The 21,212-nt window shown below is 40.3% G+C and overlaps 2 protein-coding genes across 3 annotated transcripts; one reads left to right on the forward strand and one right to left on the reverse strand.

Annotated features, from left to right (window-relative positions):
- Window positions 1-2,904: 2,904 nt before the first annotated feature.
- MTIF3 (mitochondrial translational initiation factor 3) lies at window positions 2,905-7,441 on the forward strand. Its single transcript, XM_032765322.2, has 3 exons — window positions 2,905-3,479; window positions 5,032-5,186; window positions 7,124-7,441. Exons 1-3 carry the CDS (start codon window positions 2,996-2,998, stop codon window positions 7,337-7,339), a joined length of 855 nt encoding a protein of 284 aa, XP_032621213.1. The 5' UTR covers window positions 2,905-2,995; the 3' UTR covers window positions 7,340-7,441.
- GTF3A (general transcription factor IIIA) lies at window positions 7,327-17,819 on the reverse strand. Of its 2 annotated transcripts, none has more exons than XM_032765321.2 (9): window positions 17,481-17,819; window positions 14,875-14,975; window positions 13,079-13,175; window positions 12,780-12,868; window positions 11,683-11,756; window positions 9,075-9,158; window positions 8,044-8,273; window positions 7,906-7,965; window positions 7,327-7,626 (listed from the first exon to the last, which is right to left on the reverse strand). In XM_032765321.2, exons 1-9 carry the CDS (start codon window positions 17,682-17,684, stop codon window positions 7,465-7,467), a joined length of 1,101 nt encoding a protein of 366 aa, XP_032621212.1. In that variant the 5' UTR covers window positions 17,685-17,819; the 3' UTR covers window positions 7,327-7,464. The 2 variants fall into 2 exon arrangements, with proteins under 2 accessions (XP_032621212.1, XP_074917755.1); XM_075061654.1 differs by lacking the exon at window positions 17,481-17,819 and adding an exon at window positions 16,657-16,855.
- Between the last annotated feature and the right edge of the window lie 3,393 nt (window positions 17,820-21,212).

Here is a 21,212-nt window from a genome sequence, read left to right on the forward strand (position 1 = left end):
GAGGATACATTTTGGTATTGAGCATGTGACATTCTTTATGATCAGGTACACTAGAGGAAAGGCAATGTGGTGCAGTGCATAGGGTACAGGACTGGGGATTCAGGTGACCTAGGTTCTAATCCTGGTTCTGCCACTGTTCTGTGAGCTTGGGCACATCACTGAACCTCTGTTTCCCCTTTGACCCTTCTCTGTTGTCTATTTAGACTGAAAGCTCTTGAGCATAAGGACTGCCTCTTACTGAGTGGTTGGTCAGCACCTAACACAATAGGCCCCCAATCATAGAAAGAGAGACAGTTATCTCAAAACTTGTGCCAACCATAGGCCCTGATTCGACAAACCCCATCAGTATGTCTACACTGCAGTGTAAGCCCAGGGTTCAAACTCAGGCTCAAACCTAACCCCCTTCCATCTACACACCATCACAGGGGCTGCCAACTCCAGCTGGCTCACGGGGCTTGGGCTGTTGCATTGCTGTGCAGACTTACTTCTAGACACACCTTGCAGGGTCCTAGAGCCCGACTCCAGCACAGACTTGGAAGTCTGTATTGCAATGAAACAGCCCTGCAGCCTGAGTCAGCTGGCACAAGCCAGATGTGGGTTTTTCTTTGCTGTATAGACATACCCTGAGCCTGAGTCAAGCCAGGACCCAGGGTTCAACTTTATTGCTTTACCATGTAGATGCAGCCCCACAAGATTTGTGGTCTTGCAGTCCACCAAAAGTATCCCATGAGTTGATTTTTCATGTCCTCTTTCCAGTCAAGTTTTCCCACACTAGGCCATGCACAAAGGGCTAAAGGGGCCACCTTTTGGGAGGGTGCTATGGGATATGGGTGATTAGACTCAGGGTCACATAGTGCATTGTAGATGCTGGAGCCCCAGATTGGCATCCAGGCTACAACAACTCCTGGGGCTTCACATGCCTTGGCTCCTTATACAATGTTTGTGGAGAGAAAGGGTCCTAAGAGTGGGATCCACAAAAGCCAGTATGCTAGGCAGGGAGCAGCCTAAACTAAGCAATAGGAGACATCAAGGAGAAGAGTGTGTTGTAAGCCCTGCCCTCTTGCAGACTTAAGCACCTCTCTCTGCTTGCTGTCCACAGCCAGGAACCTCTGTCATGGAGTTATGTAGGTGTTAGGATGTTCACACTACAATGTAAGCCCGGGATTAGTAGAACTTGAGTTAGCAGCCCTTGAGATTGTTAACCTAGGGCTTGAGCCTCTACATTCATTTGTGACTCCCAGTTAGGAATTGTTAAGCCCTGGGTCCCAACCTGAGGTTTCCAGCATCTACACTATGGGCCCAAGTCCAACCAACTATATCTCAGACTTCCTAGCGCCCTCCCAAAATGTAGCCACTGTAGCCCTTTGTTCATGGTGCAGTGTGGGAAAACTTCACTGGCCACCAGACTTGACTGTCCAGAGGACAAAGAAAGTTGGCCCATGGGATACTTCTGGCAGACTCCTGGAGCATGCATCTACTAGGGCTGTGTCTATACTGTGAAGCAAGAGGGTTTGAATCCAGAGCCCCGGCTTGACTCAGGCTCAGACTCCCAACCTTGGTGGGGTCCTGGGAGCTTGGATCTGAGTCCTCTGTTAGTGTGATTTGTGTGTAGACAGAAGGGAGGTTAGGCTTGAGCCTGGACTTACACTGCAGTGTGGACATACTCTATGAAATACTGCTCCATTCCATATGCCTGTAGCAAACTCTTACCTTACCTTCCTCTCCCCAGTCTGCCTGCTTCACAAACATCACCTTGGACAGAAAAAGCATTTTAACAGCTATGTTGGGATAGCCATAGTAAAATGAACTCTCCTCACACGCCTTGGTTTCTTTGTTGAGTGCATTCTCTGTGTAAGCTCTTTAAATGCCTTTGGAGGAGTAGGGAGAAACATCAGGATATTGTCCTAACTCACTATATACAGTAACAAGATTGTGCACACCTTTAAACACTGTCAACAGCAAATCTTTATTTTCAACTTTTGACAAAACAATATAGCTTGACAAGTTAAACCACTAATATAGATGCAGCTGTGCTCTATTACTGCATATATGTCTGAACTTAAGAGATGACAGAGCTTTCTAGTTTAGTTACTGAAATGACAATAGGACTTAACACATATAACAGCAAAACTGTCAAGTATTCTCCTTTGATTGCTTATATGGGACTAAGTTTGGGTAGCTCATGTTTTGCGAAAAATAAACTATTACTGTTGTTTTGAGTCAGTGATGTAAGAAATAGGTTGTATACTAAAGGACAATCACAACCCTGGGCTAAATGTGTGCTTCTCTCTATGGGCTTCCTATAGATACGTTAATGGTCAGGTTTTAACCACACGTGCAAAGATTATGCATGGAAGTCTCATTCTTTTAAGTTCCAAGCCTCTTATAAACCTCAGGGACATGAACTTCTAAGGACTTTGCAGAGATCTGATGCACAGTCTTCAACTACACTTGAGTGTCTTGGTGGACCTGAGTCAGTGTAGTATAAGTGAAAGAAAATATTCTAATCAAGGAGGGTGCCAGCAGCACCAGGAGAGAGGGTCCACTGTCAGATTTTCCATCAAACTTCGTTCATTTGTGCATGTAACTTCAAATGCTGAGACTTTATCTGAAAGTAAAACCCACCCCTCCAGACTGTGACAAACTATCTGTTGTTACAGTAGTAAATCAGCTAGCTCACATAACTCTTTGGGGTTCTTCAAAGTAAGTTTAGACCCTACATTTTAAAATATTGGGAAGAAAACTCCATTTATAATGACCCTTCAGAAGCCTGAAATAGTTTCCCTGCCAAACCTTCTTTCTCTGTTGTATGAACACTTTATTATTGTAAGATCGCTGATGACTGTGCACCTTGAGTCTTATTAAATCAAAAAATACGTGACTTTGCAAACAAATGAAAGGATAGTTTAAAAATTAGGGCTGCCAACCTTGACTTAGGTCTTTTAACTAATGACTAGAGGTTTGTTTTTTTTCTTTTTTTCCCCATTTTCTCAGAATGGCTGCCCTTTGCCTACGGAAATTAATACATCAAGCCACAAGGAATGAAACTGGTTGCCTAAGTAAATACTTGGACGTTCTTTTGGTGCGAACCATGCAAAAGACAACATTCTCTCAAGCACTGATGGTGATGGCTGGTGCTAAAAGGAGACTTATGTTTGTACCTACAAAATCATTTTGTACAACTGAAGAAGCTGAAAAGAAACCAGAAGGAAAGAAAAAAAAACCAAATGGCCAAAAAACATTTGGAAGCATTGGGAGGAAAATTCCTCAGCGGATCCTTCATGTAATTAGTGAAAATGGGGGCAGCTTAGGAAATATGCACAGAGGAGATGTGATTCGACTCATGAATGAGCGTGATCTGAAGCTTGTTCCACTGCGTGAAAATGAAGAGCCTCCAGTGTACAGACTAATGACTGGGAAGCAGATTCATGAAGAGCAGCTCAAACGTAGAGAGAAGCAAAAAGCAAGTTCAAAAGCTGGTAGGTGCCTTGCTAATATAATATTAAACACTTCAAAAATTGCTGTATTAGAAGTAGTGGCAGTAGATCAAATCCTGTTTGTTACATCAGTGAAATCCAGAGTACTGTCATCACAGTCAATGTTATTTTGGATTTGCATGCTGAAAAAGCAAAAATCAGTTTAGTCGAGTTAATGTAGAAAACCACTCTGTTATGCTCTCATAATTAATATTTTGGCGTGTTTAAGTACTTATATAAATGAATGACCTAGATTCTGGTACCATGGCATTCATATTGAATTTTTGTTCTTTTAAATGATCATTAATTTTTATGAATGCAAACTTCTTTATAAATGACACACAGTTTTCACAACTGAATATGCCATATCTATAAGCAGCATACTTTTGTCACTGACAGTCGCAAAACATTGCTCAACATAAAAGAGAGAAAATCTGGAAGCCTTGACAGCAGTGTATTTACAGTGTTCCACATGGACCCTTCCACTTTTCTTATGTAAAATAACCAAAATTACTCACTTTTTCCTCATAAATCATTCTGTACCCATAGTTTAAATTTTTGGGTTGATAACTTGGCAAGATGGAGCACTTTGAGGATGTGTTTGTATGTAGTGATATCTGACTGTCTTGGGTTGTCCTCATGCAAACTAAGAAATTGTTCACACTTTTTTATGTTTTCTGCTGTTTACTACTGATTTGAGACAGGTGAGCTACCACAGTAGCACCACTGTAACAGTTTTGGTTAGCTCTTGTTAAAACGCCTACAAAAAGAAGTTTGTACTAATGGATATTTAAGAGCATATGCAGAGGGTGGGAGGAGAATGAGTTGTGTTTATGCTATTACAGGGACTTATTTCTAACAGAATTCAAGGGTGTTTGATCTTTTGAAACAGAATGGAGTGGAGGGGGATGACTAATTTTTAAAAGTTTTTCCACTTAACTATACAGTGGGAAAACACTTAGCCTTATATTTAAAAAAGCATAATTAGGAATTCATACATTTCATGGCCAGGTACACCTTGGAGCAGCCTTATTTGTTAAGAACCTGAGTTGTACTCAGCCTCATCTGAGACAGACCTTGACCAAACCTGGTTAGTCTGAAGAACAGGGATTGGGTGACTAGAAATGGTAACGGTAAGATTGTTATCCTTTCCACCACCACCACCCTACATGTCTAGTGTAATATTGTTTAATGGTTATGAGCCTTATGGAAGAGAGAGCTCTTTAAGAGGGATGTTGAAGGAGGAAAGGCCTGTCATAATGGTAGAGGGAACATGTTCCAAGCATAAGGAACAGTATAGGAGGCGGTGGCCTGGTAATGAGCAAGATAGAGGACATAAGGTATTGTGAGTGGGCAAAAAGAATGATAAACAGGTAAGACAGGGAACTCTTAATGGAGTAGGCAAGATGGGTTCTTTAGAGTAAAGACACTTGTCTGACCTGTAATCCCCCTTACCCCTCCAGTAGCCTCAGTGCATTAGAACACAGAATAGGGGTCTACACAACGCTACTAAACTTAGTTTGAAGCCTATATATTATTGGTTATATTTTAACAGGGCCTGTTCAGCTGAAGGAGTTAACTTTTTCTGCAACTATTGCAAAACATGACTTAGAGACCAAAATTAGACAGATTCAGCAGTGGATTGATAAGAAGCATCATGTCCGGATTTCTGTACAGCAAAGAGATGTTGCAGATGGACCAGAAAAGATGGTAAGCCTTATTAAGGTTTTTTAAAGTGTTGAACAGCCAGATGTATTAACTATGGCTACCAGTGTCAAGTGTTTCCAAGTATAATACTGCTTTCTTCCTTTGACAGTATACTCTTACCAGTATGTGATGGTTGTGACATTAGTACAAAGGGCAAAAACCTGCTTCCTTTTAAGTGAAGTTATTTCTATTTATCAGACACCACCCTTCAGGACTAATTGTCTCTTCACAGAGATAATCTGAACAATGCATTTACACAAGTAAATCTCATACATTGCCTAGAAATTTTTTAACACTGCATTATTCTACTGAATGTGCCAAAGGCGGGGCACGAACTGATTTTCAGTGGCACTTACACTGCCCAGGTCCTGGCCACTGGTCCGGGGGACTCCGCATTTTAATTTAATTTTAAATGGAGCTTCTTAAACATTTTAAAAACCTTATTTACTTTACATACAATAATAGTTTAGTTATATATTATAGACTTATAGAAAGAGACCTTCTAAAAACTGTTAAATGTATTACTGGCACGCAAAACCTTAAATTAGAGTGAATAAATGAAGACTGGGTACAGCACTTCTGAAAGGTTGCTGACCTCTGGTCTAGAGTAAGACAATCTGGATGTTGAAACTAAACAAATTCAGACTGAAAATTAGGTTTAGCTGTTTAACAGTGAGAGTAGTTAACCATGGGAATAATTTAACAAGGACTATGGTGGATTCTTCCTCACTGGCACTTTGTTAATGTAAGAGGATTTTTTTTAAAGAGATGGTATAGTTCAAAAGGAATTACTCTGTGGAAGTTTTATGTCCTTCGTTCTACAGAAGGTGTGACTAGATGATCACAATGATCCCTTCTGGCCTTGGAATCTATGACTCTCTTCCACAAATATGCATGAAATCTAGCTTATTGTACTTGGCCACCTTGCTGACAAATGCAAAACATCCAGCTTCTGCCTCCCCACTTCTACTGGAGTACTTTCTGTAGCACTTCCATTTACTGGAGGGTCAATGGGTGGCTTCTGGGGCATGCTTCCTTGTTTCAGTACACATTACTTTGCAGTAACTCACATCTGATCATGGTGGGTATATTTGTTAATTTAGGAGAACAGGATTTAGTGTCTCACTGTGATGCAATTCTTTGTGTGTGTAAATGTTAATGATTTACTTTAAAGAGCAGAACAAAATTTTATTGATACAGATTTAATTAAATGCTTTTTTCAAGAAAGATTGAGAATGGCGCTCCCCCTACTTGTGCAGGTACAAAACAGAATCTTCTATGACACCATTCATAATGACTGAATGGTGTCATAGAAGATTCTGTTTTGTGCAGGTACAAAACAGAATCTTCTATGACACCATTCAGTCATTATGAATTAGTTTAAGGCGGACTTTGAGTAGAGAAATTCACTGTCCCCACCTGGCAGGTTCTCTACTTCTGACATTTTGTAACTTATTTTAGAAGTGTTTCCTTCACTCAGTCACTAGTTGGGCCTACCACTGCAACTGCATTGCTAAACTTAGGCTAACTTTTTCTATTAAAAGATTTCCTGGTCACATTATGCTTATAATTTCACTGTAAAATCAAGTGGAAAGAATATAGCTGTAAAGGAGAATGTGCTTACTGGAACTTCACTGAAACAGCCTTCTAAAGTGGAGGGATTCGGTAGTCGCTGTAGCACTTTAAAAGCCTCATGTACTGTGGTGATGAATAGAGTAAGAGAACTAGGACAAGACATAAATTATTAGCTCTGATTTGGACTATGAGTGCAGCACAGAGATAATGGTGTATCAGATTAACTGTAAAACTGCCATAGATATAGACCAGACTTACTTAACATTTTAATCGCTCTTCACTTACTCTGATGAATTACTAGCAGTGAGTGGCCTGCTTAAATCTCATTGTTAATATAACCAAATTTTTATTTTTCTTACTTTCAGCTGGCGCTCTTTGATCAGATTGTCGAGACTATGCCTGAGAAAGCTACTTACTTATCCCAGCCAAGAGTCATTAAAGGAGGAAAGAGCACATGTGTTTTGAGACACATGTCAGACAAAGAAGCTAGTGCGTACAGGAAAATGGAAAAAGAAAAACAGACAGACATTCTGAAAAAGGAGAGTGGAAATGAAACTACTGAACCAAGTGAACTGCAATGATTTTAATCAAATACTTGAAGTGACTATAAAACAAAATATTCAGTTTTCTACATAAACCATTATAAACTGACCCATGTGATAATAAAGCAATTGTCAATTCTGGCTGAAGTTGTCTCCAGAAGTCTCTAGTGCAGAGTCAATGTTTCAACAGCTGGTAACTCATTTTCTGCAGGTTTATTCAGAGCCTTATTTTCTGTTGCCACTTCAACCTTTCGTCGCTGTGCTTTAGGAGGAATATATCCACTCAGACGAGAGGCCAGACTTCGTTTAGGACGAGTTTGTTTTGCCTTAGAAAAGATTCACAGTACAGTATTAGCAGCCTTTACAGATTAAAAAAAATCCTGATCTGAACACTCAAAGTTTTTCTTTGGCCTCCTTTACAGTATTTAAATTCAGAAGTCTGCAGCGTGCCTACATAAAATAAAGTAGTAGCTAGACTAGCTTCCAATTTTAATACTAGTTTTAAAGACATCTTTACATTATTGTATGTGTTAAATTAATTTACTCTTTGCTCCTGGAAGAGAGAGGAAATGGCTCAGAGGTGTTTGTAGAAGTACTTGACTTACTTTTAAGTTCAGCTTTCCCTTGTCAGGATCATGTACAACAGCATGCCTTGCAAGACTTTGCTGCAATTGAGAAGAAAGTTATGTTGACATGACCCAAGAGAAGATACTCTGGATTTTAAGGCAGTCTACAATACCTACTTTCATTGCAAACACTTTTCCACAGCCAGCATAATCACAAAAAAATGGTTTTTTCTCCTCATGAAATGAAAGAATATGACTCTGAAGATTGAACACAGTTGTGTAAGTTCTCCCACAGCCTTCTCTTGGGCATCGACATACTTCTCTTTCTTCAGCATGTGTTTTCTGATGTTGTCTAAGGTAATCTTTGCGTTTGAATGTTTTGGAACATACACCACAGATTACTGGCTCTAGGTGAAAAACAAGAAGAGAGCAACTTACTAAAAAAAAAATCCAAATGAAGGTTCTGACTTAAATAACTCAAGTCAGTCCTTTAGAATGAGAGTCTGCAATTCATATTCACTAATTGAAGGAAATTCAGGGGCTGTTTCATGTTGTTGCCATCCTAGAGTATTCATATCTTGTGCTAAGGAACTATATCCTGTTACACATGATCAGATCAGTGGGCAAATGGGACAGACTTGAGTAGTATTTTTCAATTACAGATTAGCCAGAATGGTGTAGAACAGGGGTAGGCAACCTATGGCATGCGTGCCGAAGGCGGCACACAAGCTGATTTTCAGGGGCGCACTCACTGCCCGGGTCCTGGCCACCGGTCTGGGGGGCTCTGCATTTTAATTTAATTTTAAATGAAGCTTCTTAAACATTTTAAAAACCTTATTTACTTTGCATACAACAAAAGTTTAGTTATATATTTTAGACTTACAGAAAGACCTTCTAAAAACGTTAAAATGTATTACTGGCACGTGAAACCTTAAATTAGAGTGAATAAATGAAGATTCGGCACATCACTTCTGAAAGGCTGCCAACCCTTAGTATAGAAGTATCTCATATTAAGCTGTATTAATTTGTAATAAATTATGTAGAGAGAATCATTAAAGAAGGAATTTATAAAAATAATAAAGAACAGGTTGGCAAAACGTTTAGTGAGATTTCCCTTTAAGTTAGTATTTGGGTTCTTATCCAATACACTAGGGCACTGAACTTAAGCCACTGTATAGAACTGTAAAAGCAAGTTTTACTGAACTTACCTGCATGACAGTCCTTCAGGTGTTTTAGATGCTCTGTCCATGTTTTCCCAACAAATGAACAGTTGTCTTTTTTGCATGCATATCCTATTAAACACATTGTTTAGGTTTAGAAAATACACTAAAACGTGTGAATTTGCCAGAGATCAGTCAACTAAATGTTAGATACACATATACACCTGCTCAACAGAGGTCTAAGATAAGTGAAACTAAGTCATTCTTAACTTCCAATGCTTGAATGGTTAAGGAAACTCGTCATCTGAGTGTGAGGGGTTTTTTGAGCACTCCGATCTTCTTCCTGACCTCCTCTTACCTCTCCCTCCCACAAAAAGGAAAAAAATTCTACCAGTGTAAGCCACATACCAATCTTTGATTTGCCAAGATGCAAGTCTGCATTAGGTATGATTAAATTAGTCTTAAGTCACTTGATTTGGAGTTAAAACTGAGCACAATTCTATCTTATAATAGAACTTAACTTTTTCAGAGAGGAAGAATTTTGAAACTTGGCATAGTGATATTTCTGAATCTTGAACAATTTGATTAAGTTTTATGATTGAGAAGTGTCACTAAGTGGATGAAATGGTTTTTAGCTAAAGATAATGAATCCCTTTTCCATTTGGACATCACTATGCACTCAAACAGCCTAACAGGCAAAGGCAGCTGCTGAGATAATGTACCAGGAGATTAACATTGCCCCACCCCACCTCCAAAATAAAAAAAAAAAAGCTATCATCTGAGAGCAGGAAGAGAGTTGGACACAATGCAAGTCATGATTTTGCAAATTTTCCCCTAACTTGCCAAGGTCTGCAAATTCTTTCATTTAGAAAAATGAAATTTGCTACCAATATACAGTTAGCGGCAAGACTCTGAAGTTGCCCCTCCTTTCCTCAATTCAGTTTTCAAGGGAGGAAAATTGAGTGCAACACAGGAGTTGTACACTTACCAGAAGATGTAAAATTAAAGTTTCTAAAATAATGCTAATACAGCCACACTGTTTTCATGCTAAGTGCACAAGCTATAGAAAGAGATCTGTTTTGTTAATGTATACCTAAAATCCACAGCATGCCTCAGTGTGTAAGGCTGCTAGAACATGTTCGTTTTAATTTGAGGGCTGCAAGGGTTCAGAAAATTAGCTAGGATACACAGATATGGCATCAATTACCTATATATCATACTTCAAGTTCATAGCAGCCAAAAGCCACTGGCTATTTGTCCTATGTGAAATGAGTAGTTCAGTCCAGTTCTGAATTAAGATACCTCATTATGAAGTGGCATTGCAATTAGCTCCTTTGTTGGCACTCAGCAGAGAGTGCAAGGCCCACAGATTATCATCAGTTCTTAGATGGCTTCCCACTAAGAACTGAGATGGGGCAAAACAGCATACTTAAGCACACTGTAAAGCTGACGGGAACCAAATATTGGACCTACAATACTTAAGCTATTGGAATTGTACCTAGATTTTGTGATAATAATTGTCCTCTTACATTCTACCAGTGTAAGCCACATACCAATCTTTGATTTGCCAAGATGCAAGTCTGCATTAGGTATGATTAAATTCGTCTTAAGTCATTTGACTTGGAGTTAAAACTGAGCATAATTCTATCTTATAATAGGTACTTATATGGCCCCCATTAATATCTGAGTGCCTCAGGACCTAATAATGTATTCGTTCTCAGCCTCTCTGTGAGGTAAGCAGGTACTATTATCACCATATTACAGATGAGGAATGGAGTCAGAGGCTAGGCCCAGATTTTTAAAGGTATTTAGGCACTTCTCTGCTCAGCATTGCAAGGTACAAATGACAGCCAACTAAGTCTCATTTTCAAAAGAGAAGGCATATCTGCACTGCCCTCCAATTTGGGCTAAGGTGGTGTGATTAGCTGTGTGCACCAATGTGCTGTAACTCCCCTGTATGGATGATGTGGGCATGAATTTAAAATTCCTAAATTTGCACGAGATTAAATCTTACTGAAAATTAATGGAACTCAGAGTATATACATAAATCACTTTTGAAAATGAGGTAAACTGCTGTGTCACTTATGCCTTGCAATGCTGAGCAGAGCAGAATTCTAGAGGTATTCAGGTGCCTAGTGCAATTTTCAGAAGTTGGGAGTTAGCACCTGGGCATTTTTCAAAAATCCCACATCTGCATTTTTAGGCCCCTCTGAGTCCTGTGTGACTTGCCCAGGGTTACACAAGAAGCATGTGGCAGAACAGGGAACAGTATCCAGGTCTTCCAAGTCCTAGGCTAGTGCCTTAACCACTGGACCATTGTATCAAAATAATCTCAGAGGAAAGGAAAGTATGATCTGGGAAGGACCTACCTGAACAGTATGACTAAAAACACTTGGAGCTATTCTGCCAAGCCTGTGAATGTTCTCACATTAAAAATGAGGTTACACACTGAATGCTGCAACACCCTATGATTAGACCTCAGCCAGCTATTCAATTAGTCTGTGCTGTTTTGTGTCAATTTAGACTGTTTGGTTCGTGAAGTGAGGGCCATGTCTCAATCTAGTTGTAGATCTCCAAGCCTTCAGGCTACACTGAAAAACAAGCTAGTTTTGTGGTTACTTCAGGGTGACTGAAACAAGAGGGAGAACTAGATTACCTTCATGTATCTTCTCATGCCGTTTTAGTCTACTTGGAGTCAGAAAATGTTTTCCACATGCTTCATGACTACATCTAGGTGTTAAATACATTAAAAACAATCAAACAAGGCAAAGCAAAGACACAAATGAGCCAAAAGCAATCAGAAAGGTGCAATCAAACTTATTTTTTCAAAAAGGATTCTCCATATTTTTATAATAAAATAGAACACTACACAGTGCAGCTCTGATAAGCCTGATCCACTCAACAGCTACAACTTTATGTTGTAATTATGAAACATTTTCTATGTATATAGCAAGTATCATCCACAACTTTAAAAGCTTAGTTAAACCTCATGTCATCCCTGTGAGGTAGTTTCTCTTTCTGTAAAATGGGGCTAGGTGAAATGATACATCCAAGGCAATGCAACAAGTCAATACCAGAGCTGGGGGTGTGGTGGGGTCTCCTGTTCTTGTAATCTAGCCACTGGACTGTGCTGCCTCCTTCAGTTATGCAACATATAGTTAGAAGTAATAATGAAACTCATAAGAAAATTCCACCTATAAGAAATAAAAGACCTAATTTTGCTTCCTTCAGTTAATATGGGTTTGCTTTGCTAATGGAGATGTACAACTCCACAAAGTAGTACTTTTCAGTCAAGTCAATTGTGTCCTTACACCTAACTCACTTTTGCTCACCACTCACCTGTGTTAATTAAGCAGCTACTCCCTGATAAGGAAGCAGGCAGGGGAGCCAACCTGGTAAAGGAAAATGCTATTCTACCTATGGATTACACTTTATATGTAAAATGTAAACTATACAATTGGATGATGCTGTAACAAATCCAAAGCACTGAATGTACAAAATATTTCCAGTTATAGAGCACAGGACTGCTGCTCAGAATAGACTGGCAAAGTGAAGGGATAGTTCAACACATGCATTTGTATGTATGTCTGTAGAGCAGAAGTAAGCTGTTAAGCCTGAAGTTAACCTAGCAGCATCCCTTAAAAATAATTATTTGTATCCTGTATCATCCACCTACACTGAAGATCTTGTATCTTATTTCACTTAAATATTGTATATGGGAACATTTACAATTTATTAAAATTATTCACTTACTTGAAAAAAGGTTCACTGGTGTGTTGACAATGATGAACTTTTAGCTGTTGATGTTTTCTAAAAGACTTGCTACAACCTTCAAAGTCACACTGTTTGGAAAATTAAGCTGGTTATGGTTATAGAGAGGCCAATATGATCCACAGGTTTTTGCTAATATTACAAATTCAGTACCAAATATGCAACTGTTTTATAACAACATTTGAACATGCACTCATGTTTCCAGGGTCTGAAATATTTGGTTAACTAAATTAAGTGAAGGCTGTTTAATGCTAAGCATGTATTAGCAAAGAATTACTTACTACATACTGCTTTTGCTGATTTTCATGCTTGCGTTCAACATGCTTCTTCAAGTTTGATTTTGTTGTAAATTTTTGATTACAACCATCAGCTGTGCACCTGCAAATAAATTATATTTTCTTAATACTGTATTCAGATAATCGGGAGAGTGAAGGGAAAGAGCTAGAGCAACAAGTTTAATTCTTTATATACACAAGTAAATATTTTTTAATGAACGTATCAGTGTCTTCAAAATATTGCACATACATTAATCAAACCTCACAACCATCCTACAGAGTATTACCAATATTTTAAAGATAAAATGGCAGGATAAGTGACTCATTTAAAGCTACAGTGGAAATCCCTGTCAGCACAGAAATTAAAGACCACCACATACCCACACCAATTCTTGGAAGTTTGTACTTAGCATTAGAAAAGTTGAAGTACTTTATAGTATTATGGTATTAAAAATTCCTGAAATCTTTTAATAAACAGTCTTTGTACAGTTTATTTCATCCTGAAGGCTCCAAGAGAGTTCAACCCACACAGAAGTCACTTCACACACTGAAATGGGGCAATATGTGATAGTTCAAACACCCAAGAGTAACACTACAAATTTACACAATCAGCAGTGTTCTCTGTTTTATGTCTCGTTTGAAAGAGGGGCCCTTCAGCAGCAGTGCTCCCTAGCTATGTTGAGACATTCAATTAAGAAGTGAGCCAAAGACAAAATACTAGCGGCTGAATCACCAACATCCTACAGAACCTGTTTCTCTTAGTATTTCAAGTTCTGGCCATGCCCAATCCTGTTTAGCACAAAATACCTGGCTGACCAAGTTAATATGGTTTTGCATTTTCAATTTGGTTCATTTGCAAAAAATATAAGAGAATTACTTGGTAACTTTATTTACGCAGTTGCTTCAGTGACCTCATTAAGCATAAAAAATACATAGCTATATCCTCCCATTTGTATTAGTAATAGAACTAGCTGGGAATTTTTTGACAAAATGATTTTGTTGTCAGAAAATGTCATTTTCTCTAAACCAAAACCTTCATGTGAATTTATCAGATTTGATTAAAAACTTTCCTTGGAAAGTGGGAGACCAAAGGTCAAGTCCCTGCTCTGAATCAGGCAAAGGTGTCTCATTTGGGGGGGGAGGAGGATGACAACAAAAAAGAAAACACCTGTAAAACATCTTTGTTTCATCTGCTTACGCCACAGGAAAAATTTATGAAACCTCAAAAATTCTCCTGGGACAGGAAAACAATTTCCCACCCATCTCTAGTTAGTCAGGCATGTAAAATGTTGTACATAGCAATATGCATTTTTAATATATTACAAAAATAAAGGAGTGATTGCTGAAGATTTTAGTAGTACAGGAAAGTTTAAATGACAGCAAGGAGAGGCCAAGAGCTTAGTAGAATTCCAGTAAAGGATTTGGTATTTGTACTGAGAACATGCAAAGTTACCTTAGATTAGATAAATTAGAACCCTCAGGCATTATTGCACAAGCCAACTACTAACTGCTTGATGCTAGAAGGACAGGGTATTCCATAAACATTTACTATGGATTCCTCCCACCCCACCATCCTCTGAAGCATCTGGTATGGGCCATTGCCAGATATAGGATACCAGGCTAGATGGCTCACTAGTCTGAAGCAGCATGCCAGCTCATGTTGGTTTCTATGGCACTGAAATCATACTAGTGTTATACTTTGTTTGGCTTTCCTGAATGTACGTTTTCTTTTTCAGTTTGTTTCTATAGGACAGCAGTTGATCATCTTTTCAGTGCCTGAAGGAAACAAGTACAATACTTACTCAAATGGTTTTTCTCCACTGTGCGTAAGAAAGTGGCGAGTAAGATGGAAGTCTCTGGTGAAACCTTTACCACAACCATTATAATTGCAAATAAATGGTCTCTGACAGAAAGAGAGAGAGAGAGAGAGACTGCTTAAAAATCATAAAAGTAAGTTGTTCTGGGAGACTGATTTTCAGGAGAAGCTGCCCTTATATGAATGAAACCAAGTGATTTTTTTTTCCCATATAAACAGTGCATTTAAGAACCACGAGGAAAAAAATCAAAGCATACAGGGCACAGCTTTAGTCGGTGTTAAACCATTAACAGTGACAGAAAATGTTTAAAATATTCATTAGTGTGCATAAGTTTTCTCTTTATAAAATTAAAGCACTTTTATATCCTCAGGTTGCACACACTGACTGTTATGGGAACCCGTTTAAAATATTTTCCTAGATAAAAAGAAGAGTCTCAAACTTTAATCTGGATTATTTTTTTTAATTTAAGAAAATGCCAAAAATCTGTACCCATAAGCCTTTGAGTTTATTTCTAGAGTTCAGACAAGTTTCTTACAAGATGATTAATGTTTCAGAATTAGCACAGGAGGGTGATCCTACAATAGTTTAACTGAAAGAAAGAAAAATACTAATGCAGTTTTTGTTTACATTGTGTATTTGACAGCATTTTGAGTATAGTCAATTTTACTAAAGTTAGTTTCCTCTTTGTGTGTGGTTTTTCCATACAGCCACACGGGAAAGCGCACACACTTTAAAAATAAATTAAATAGGGAAGTTTGATGGTTAAGCCACAAAATTTGGTAGGAAGGCAGACACCTGAAGGACCTGGATCTACTTTTAATTAACTAGATTTCAAATAGTTTAGGTAAAAGTAGATCCACCTGATGAAGTGGGTATTCACCCACAAAAGCTCATGCTCCAAAATGTCTGTTAGTCTATAAGGTGCCACAGGATTCTTTGCTGCTTTTATAGATTTCACCTGATGAAGTGTGTATTCACCCACAAAAGCTCATGCTCCAAAATGTCTGTTAGTCTATAAGGTGCCACAGGATTCTTTGCTGCTTTTATAGATTTCAAATAGATAGCGTCCTTTTAAATTGCTGGAGGCTATTAACGTGGTACAATGCTTTCTATTTCTATAGATTCTTTCACCCAAGGAGCTTGAGTAATTATCAGAGGTTTGTAAAGTGCTGTGGAGATATGTTGCCAATCCTGCAATTGACTATGCAATCCCAGGGAGCCCCAAATGATTTCACTAGGGAAAAAGGACAGGGAAGGGAATCTGTTCAAAGTCAATTGAAGGATCAGAGTCCAAGTGAAGTGTACCACCACCTCACAGATAAGAAGATTAAAGCACAGAGAGGTTAAAGTGTAATGTGAGTGGGGGCTTTTTTTAAGTGACAATTTTTTTAAATCAATTTTCTGAGAGAACATCCTTTCTTATACCAGGATTTTTTTAAAATCCTTTTAATTTAAAGGGCAATTTAGTGTTTGTGTTCTTCTGTTATGTTTAGAAAGGGCTTCTAAACCAATCTGAGCAGACCATCACCAAACATGCTCAGTCACTCCTTCCCCTTCCTCCTTCCCCTCCCCAATTCACACTCTTGTCTGTGACTTGGTTACTTCCAGTTTAAGTTCTACTGTTACTACGAATGGTAAACATCCTCTTGCGGAACTTAGGGAAGGGTGTGCACCCTCAATAAAAGTGAAACCACCTAGACAGTGTTGCCAAATCTTCAAAATAAAATGATGAGAAAAACAAGGAGTTTTTTATTCTCTCTCACTCACAGTAATCACAGCGGTTGCTTGTGACAACAGCAGACACCAGATTTTTCTGATGAAAATTGTGATTTCCAACTTGATACTGCCCAGCAAAGTTGTAAATGGTACCCAGGAGTCCCAATGCCCATTTACACAGCTGTGCTCAGTAGAGTGCTGCATGTCTAGTGCATCACTTCCTCTGAACTGTTTCCTGTTGAAATAAGTTACCGCCTTGAAGAGAAGGCTCTGCTCCTTGCCCTAAAGTTTCTTGATCTCCCTCAACTCCTGCCTTATGCCACTGCAAAATGCCCAGTTAGTCACTGCTGCCCCTTCCCAGGGTTATGTTACAGTGGGGGGGAGAAGGGTCCCATAAAGCACACAATAGGGCAGCTTGCACATCTGAGGCACAGGCCCCTGGGACACACTAGTCCTGGGGGCTCTATGGGACTAGGTGAGCAGTGCTGGCAACTTGTCTTCAAAGCACTTCAGGCAGCTTGCGACAGTTCCTCAGGAGGACAGAGGCATGAGGCACAGAGCCCATGTTTGCTAGCCCCATGCCAGCTGCACCATGCAGACTGCCAGCTTCCTTGCCCACTGGCAGCCCCCAGGGCCTCATGTGCATGGCCCCAGGTGGCAGCAAACCAGGCCTGGTTCATCTGGCAGGTCGGCCCAGAGCCTCACCTTGCCAGGGCAGCCCAGCAGGCAGAGGCTCCCACAGCCCTGAGATCTTGGGGTGAGAGACACTGATCAGATCCCAGCCCAGGAGAGGAGGGCTCCACAGCTGGGCAGCTCGCCCTGCCCCCTCCAGTGCCAGCCCCGGCCCCGCCCACTTCCCGGCCCCGCCCCCTCACCTCCCCGGTGTGCCGGCAGAGGTGCGCGTTCAGCCTCCAGGCCTTGCTGAACGTGGCCTCGCAGTCGGGGAAGGAGCAGATGAAGCGCTTGGCGCAGTCCGCGCGGGGTCTCGACTCCCCCATGAGGCCCCGCACAGGCAACCGCCGGCTCTGCACACACTCGGCCGCCGCTCCCGCCGCAGCCTCCTCCTCGTCCCCGGCCATGCTGACACCACGTGATGCGCTGTTATTCTTGGCCCCGCCCAGCGTCGCCTTTCTGTCCCCTCTCGGCTCCTATCTTCCAGCGCGCGCCCCCTTCACCTCTGTGCGCTGCTATTGGTTTAGCCCCGGCTGTGCTGTGTGCAAGTGCCAACGAGGCGCGTCGGCCCGCGGGCGTCACGTGTTCCCGAGCGAGCGTCAGGACGCAGCCTGGAGGCGGTGCTCCCTGGGAAAGCAGAGTGTGCGCAGGCGCTATAGTGTGCTATGCTGCTCTCCAGTGTGAGCGGGAGGGGTAGGTTGAGGTTAAAAGAGGGCGGGGGAGACCTGCCTTAGGAGTGAGGGTTGGGAGCCTGCAGCTGCGGGTTCGAATCCAGTCTCCGCTGCTCTGTGCCCCGACTGGCTATAGCAGTCGGAGGAGGTAGGAAGCGGCCATGGGCAGCCTGTGTACAGAATTCGCTGTGGCTCCCTCTGTCAACACGCCTTGTAACAGTTTCTGGGTGAAGGTATGTTAACAGTAGTTGGAGCAATAGTTCATAAAGTTAAGGTATGCCTAGTTCAAGAAGGGGCCTGATTACCTGCTATCTAATCCTTGGGCAAACTCCCTTCCTTGGGTGCAAAATACAATACCTGAGGGGTGTGTAGGTATTTATTTATACAAACAGCCTCAAACACTAGTTACCACCACAAGTTAGGATAGCTGTATGGGGTAAACAGTGCCATGGGGCACAAAGGTCTTTCACATAAGAAGATTTGAGGAACCATAGCTGAATGTTTAAGATTATTCTTACATTGTTAGCATGTACTCAATTTTAGATGCTATAAAACAGAAACAAGTGTTGCAATTAAAATGTTGTATGTTCTGAGCTGTAGATAGTAAAAATCCACCAGCAGAGATTTCTTTCTTGGCTGGGTGTTTGTTATGGAGCCCTAGAAGAGCTCATGCTGTATTGAATAACCCTGGTTGTCACCTTAGTTTCCTACTCATGCATATAAACAAATTCTGTTTGTCTTCCTATGCCTTGCTCAGTCTGCTCATGTATTAGCTATCTTGGATTCTAATCTGATTTTGCAGTTAGCATTGTTTAATCTACTGACAAAGTCATTCAGTTCATTGTCAAACTTTAAATTGTAAGGCCATCCTACTCATATACCTAATGTTATATCTCTATATAGAGACTTTTAAAATCAGCACCAATACATTTTTTTGTTGGTGAATAGATAGGTTGAGTGTATAACTCATCTTCAAAAGAGGACACAGATTCTGAGTGTTTAAACTCATCCGTTTGTGGTAGCTTGGTTTTATTGATAATCCAAAAATAATAGCACAGCATAAACCTCAGCCTAAAGTTCCTTGCATAGCTTGGCTGTTTCTCCAATTGACTTTCTCCAGTATTTGCATTGTCCTAGTTTTCACAGAGCCTGTCTCACATCCCTTATATGCAGGGCAAGCTGCACCTGCCACAGTATCTCAATAGCAATGAGTCAACATGTCCATGTATGGTTCTAACTTCTACTAACAAGGTGAGGCAAAAGAAAACCCTACTAGAGGAGGAATGATCGGAAGTCATTAGTATAAATGTTCCTTTCTTGTCCTATTCCAATAATGATGACTAGTGCAATATTTCTAGAAGTGGTGTCTCACAAAGCTCAGGGGGAATTACTGAACTGGTCTCTGAGAGGCTCTTTCTATTAGCCAGTGATCCACAGAGGGAAAACATTGGAAAAATCTGTGGAGTACGTTTTTCTCATCTGAAAAATGTGTTCTAAATCAAAAGACTTCCAATAAGTCTGCCCCTGCCTGTGGAGGACCAGGGTTTGGTTTCTACCTAGTCCCTCTCTCTGGAGTTTTGAAGCACTTAGCCCCCAAGGGAAGGGTATTCCTCTTGTCATGCTACAGTGATTGGTTTAGTTGATTAGGCATCACTGTTCACAGACTCCAAAGTGCATCCCATTCTGTTGTTTCTGGACTGAGATTTGTGGCTGCCACATAGGGCCTCAAAGTGTGAAGGAAATGACAAAACTCAGCATTCCCTAGGTCAGGCTTAGGTTCTTGACTGGGACTTGGGAGACCTGAATTCAGTTCCTAGCTCTGCCACTGATTTCCTGCATGACTTCGGGTGAGTCATTAACCTCTCTATGCCTCTGTTCAGGGATGATAATACTTCCTTGTTTTTCTCACCCATCATCTGCCTTGTCTGTTTAAATTATAAACTTTTGGGGTTATGATTTGTCTCCTTGCATGTACAGTGACTAGCACCACATGGGGCCTGGATCTTGGTTGGGATTTCAAGGTGTACAAATAATACATTATTATTTATTTATTTATTATAGAAGTTCCTAGAAGATAGCGAAGAAACTTACTGTTTCTCTTTACGTGCCAAGAATAATATTTGTTTTATTAAAACTTTCTTTCTGTTCCACACACCATCACTTTCCAGTGTATTTGAAGTAACATCTCTGAATAGTTAACAGGAGATTTAAAGAATACTGTAGGTACTGAAACAGTGAATATAAAAGGGGAGAGAGTAATAGAAGTAGGACAGAGCTGGAGAAGATGAGATGAGACTAATTATGTCTCTATTTGCTTACATGAGATTAGATTACATACCAGTATGCCATTGATTAAGGGACAAAAGGCTTTACATTAAAAGGCTTCATACTGCCAAGTGAGTACAAGCTCTGGCGGGACCTTCCTCTATATGAAATATTAAAAGGGGAAAATATTTTTCTGACGGATGGCAGCAAGAGAAATTGTCCATCTCCCAGTGCCTAAGGTATTTTCCTGGCCTTTCAATGAACTGATCCAGCACAACTCAGCATAGAACTTTCCCCTTTCTGAATGTTAAAGGGGAATTGTGTTTCCCTTCTGCCTGATAAAGAAAGCTTGACAAATATTTAAGGCCTGATTCCCCAACCCTTACGTTGAGTAGCACTTGAGGGTGCCATTGAACTCAGTGGAACCACTTGTGTGATTAAGAATTGTGACAGACTGACAATATCCTAAAGAAACCTTATGGAATTAACATACACTTAATTGAATTAAGCTAAACTTTACTGAATTAGAGTTAATACCTTTGGGTACATTGTATTAAAAATGCAGTTGTGTATGTGGTGCACTATGTGTACCTTCTCTAGTTGGGAGGTGATGAACTTCCTTCCTTATCAGCCTTTGAAGCATCCCGTGGGGAGATATCCATATACCAGCTCAAACTGGATTCTCCAGAGACCAACAAAGAAAAGATTTTTGGATAAAAAGTCTCAGTTTAAGATGACTCAGGGCCTTTTTCCTGATCCAGCAAACAAATGGGACCCCTGGTCCACAGAAGGCCAGGCCCCAATTCTTAGAGGATTGAGCCTACTGAGGCCTCATAAGATTATGTGGTTATTCTCAGCTGAAGCTGTGATGAACTTGTAACTGCAAAGAAACCCCTAGGATGGGATGATAATTAATAAGCTTATTAGCAAGCGTGTAGGTTTTTAATGTTTTCTCTGTAATGCTTTTTACCTTAAGAATAAAGTAGGCTTGTTTAGAAA

The sequence above is a fragment of the Chelonoidis abingdonii genome, chromosome 1, assembly GCF_003597395.2.
Source record: "Chelonoidis abingdonii isolate Lonesome George chromosome 1, CheloAbing_2.0, whole genome shotgun sequence".
NCBI classification, from domain to species: Eukaryota; Metazoa; Chordata; order Testudines; family Testudinidae; genus Chelonoidis; species Chelonoidis abingdonii.

Bases quoted from the DNA above. Each gene is read 5' to 3' on its own strand.
- MTIF3 (XM_032765322.2), top strand. From the start codon at position 2,996: ATGGCTGCCCTTTGCCTACGGAAATTAATACATCAAGCCACAAGGAAT. The intron at 3,480-5,031 runs GTAGGTGCCTTG...ATATTTTAACAG, and splicing joins AAAAGCAAGTTCAAAAGCTG to GGCCTGTTCAGCTGAAGGAG. The intron at 5,187-7,123 runs GTAAGCCTTATT...TCTTACTTTCAG, and splicing joins CAGATGGACCAGAAAAGATG to CTGGCGCTCTTTGATCAGAT.
- GTF3A (XM_032765321.2), bottom strand. From the start codon at position 17,684: ATGGCCGGGGACGAGGAGGAGGCTGCGGCGGGAGCGGCGGCCGAGTGT. The intron at 7,966-8,043 runs GTAGGTATTGTA...TCTCAATTGCAG, and splicing joins GAAAAGTGTTTGCAATGAAA to CAAAGTCTTGCAAGGCATGC. The intron at 7,627-7,905 runs GTAAGTCAAGTA...ATCTTTTCTAAG, and splicing joins AGGGAAAGCTGAACTTAAAA to GCAAAACAAACTCGTCCTAA.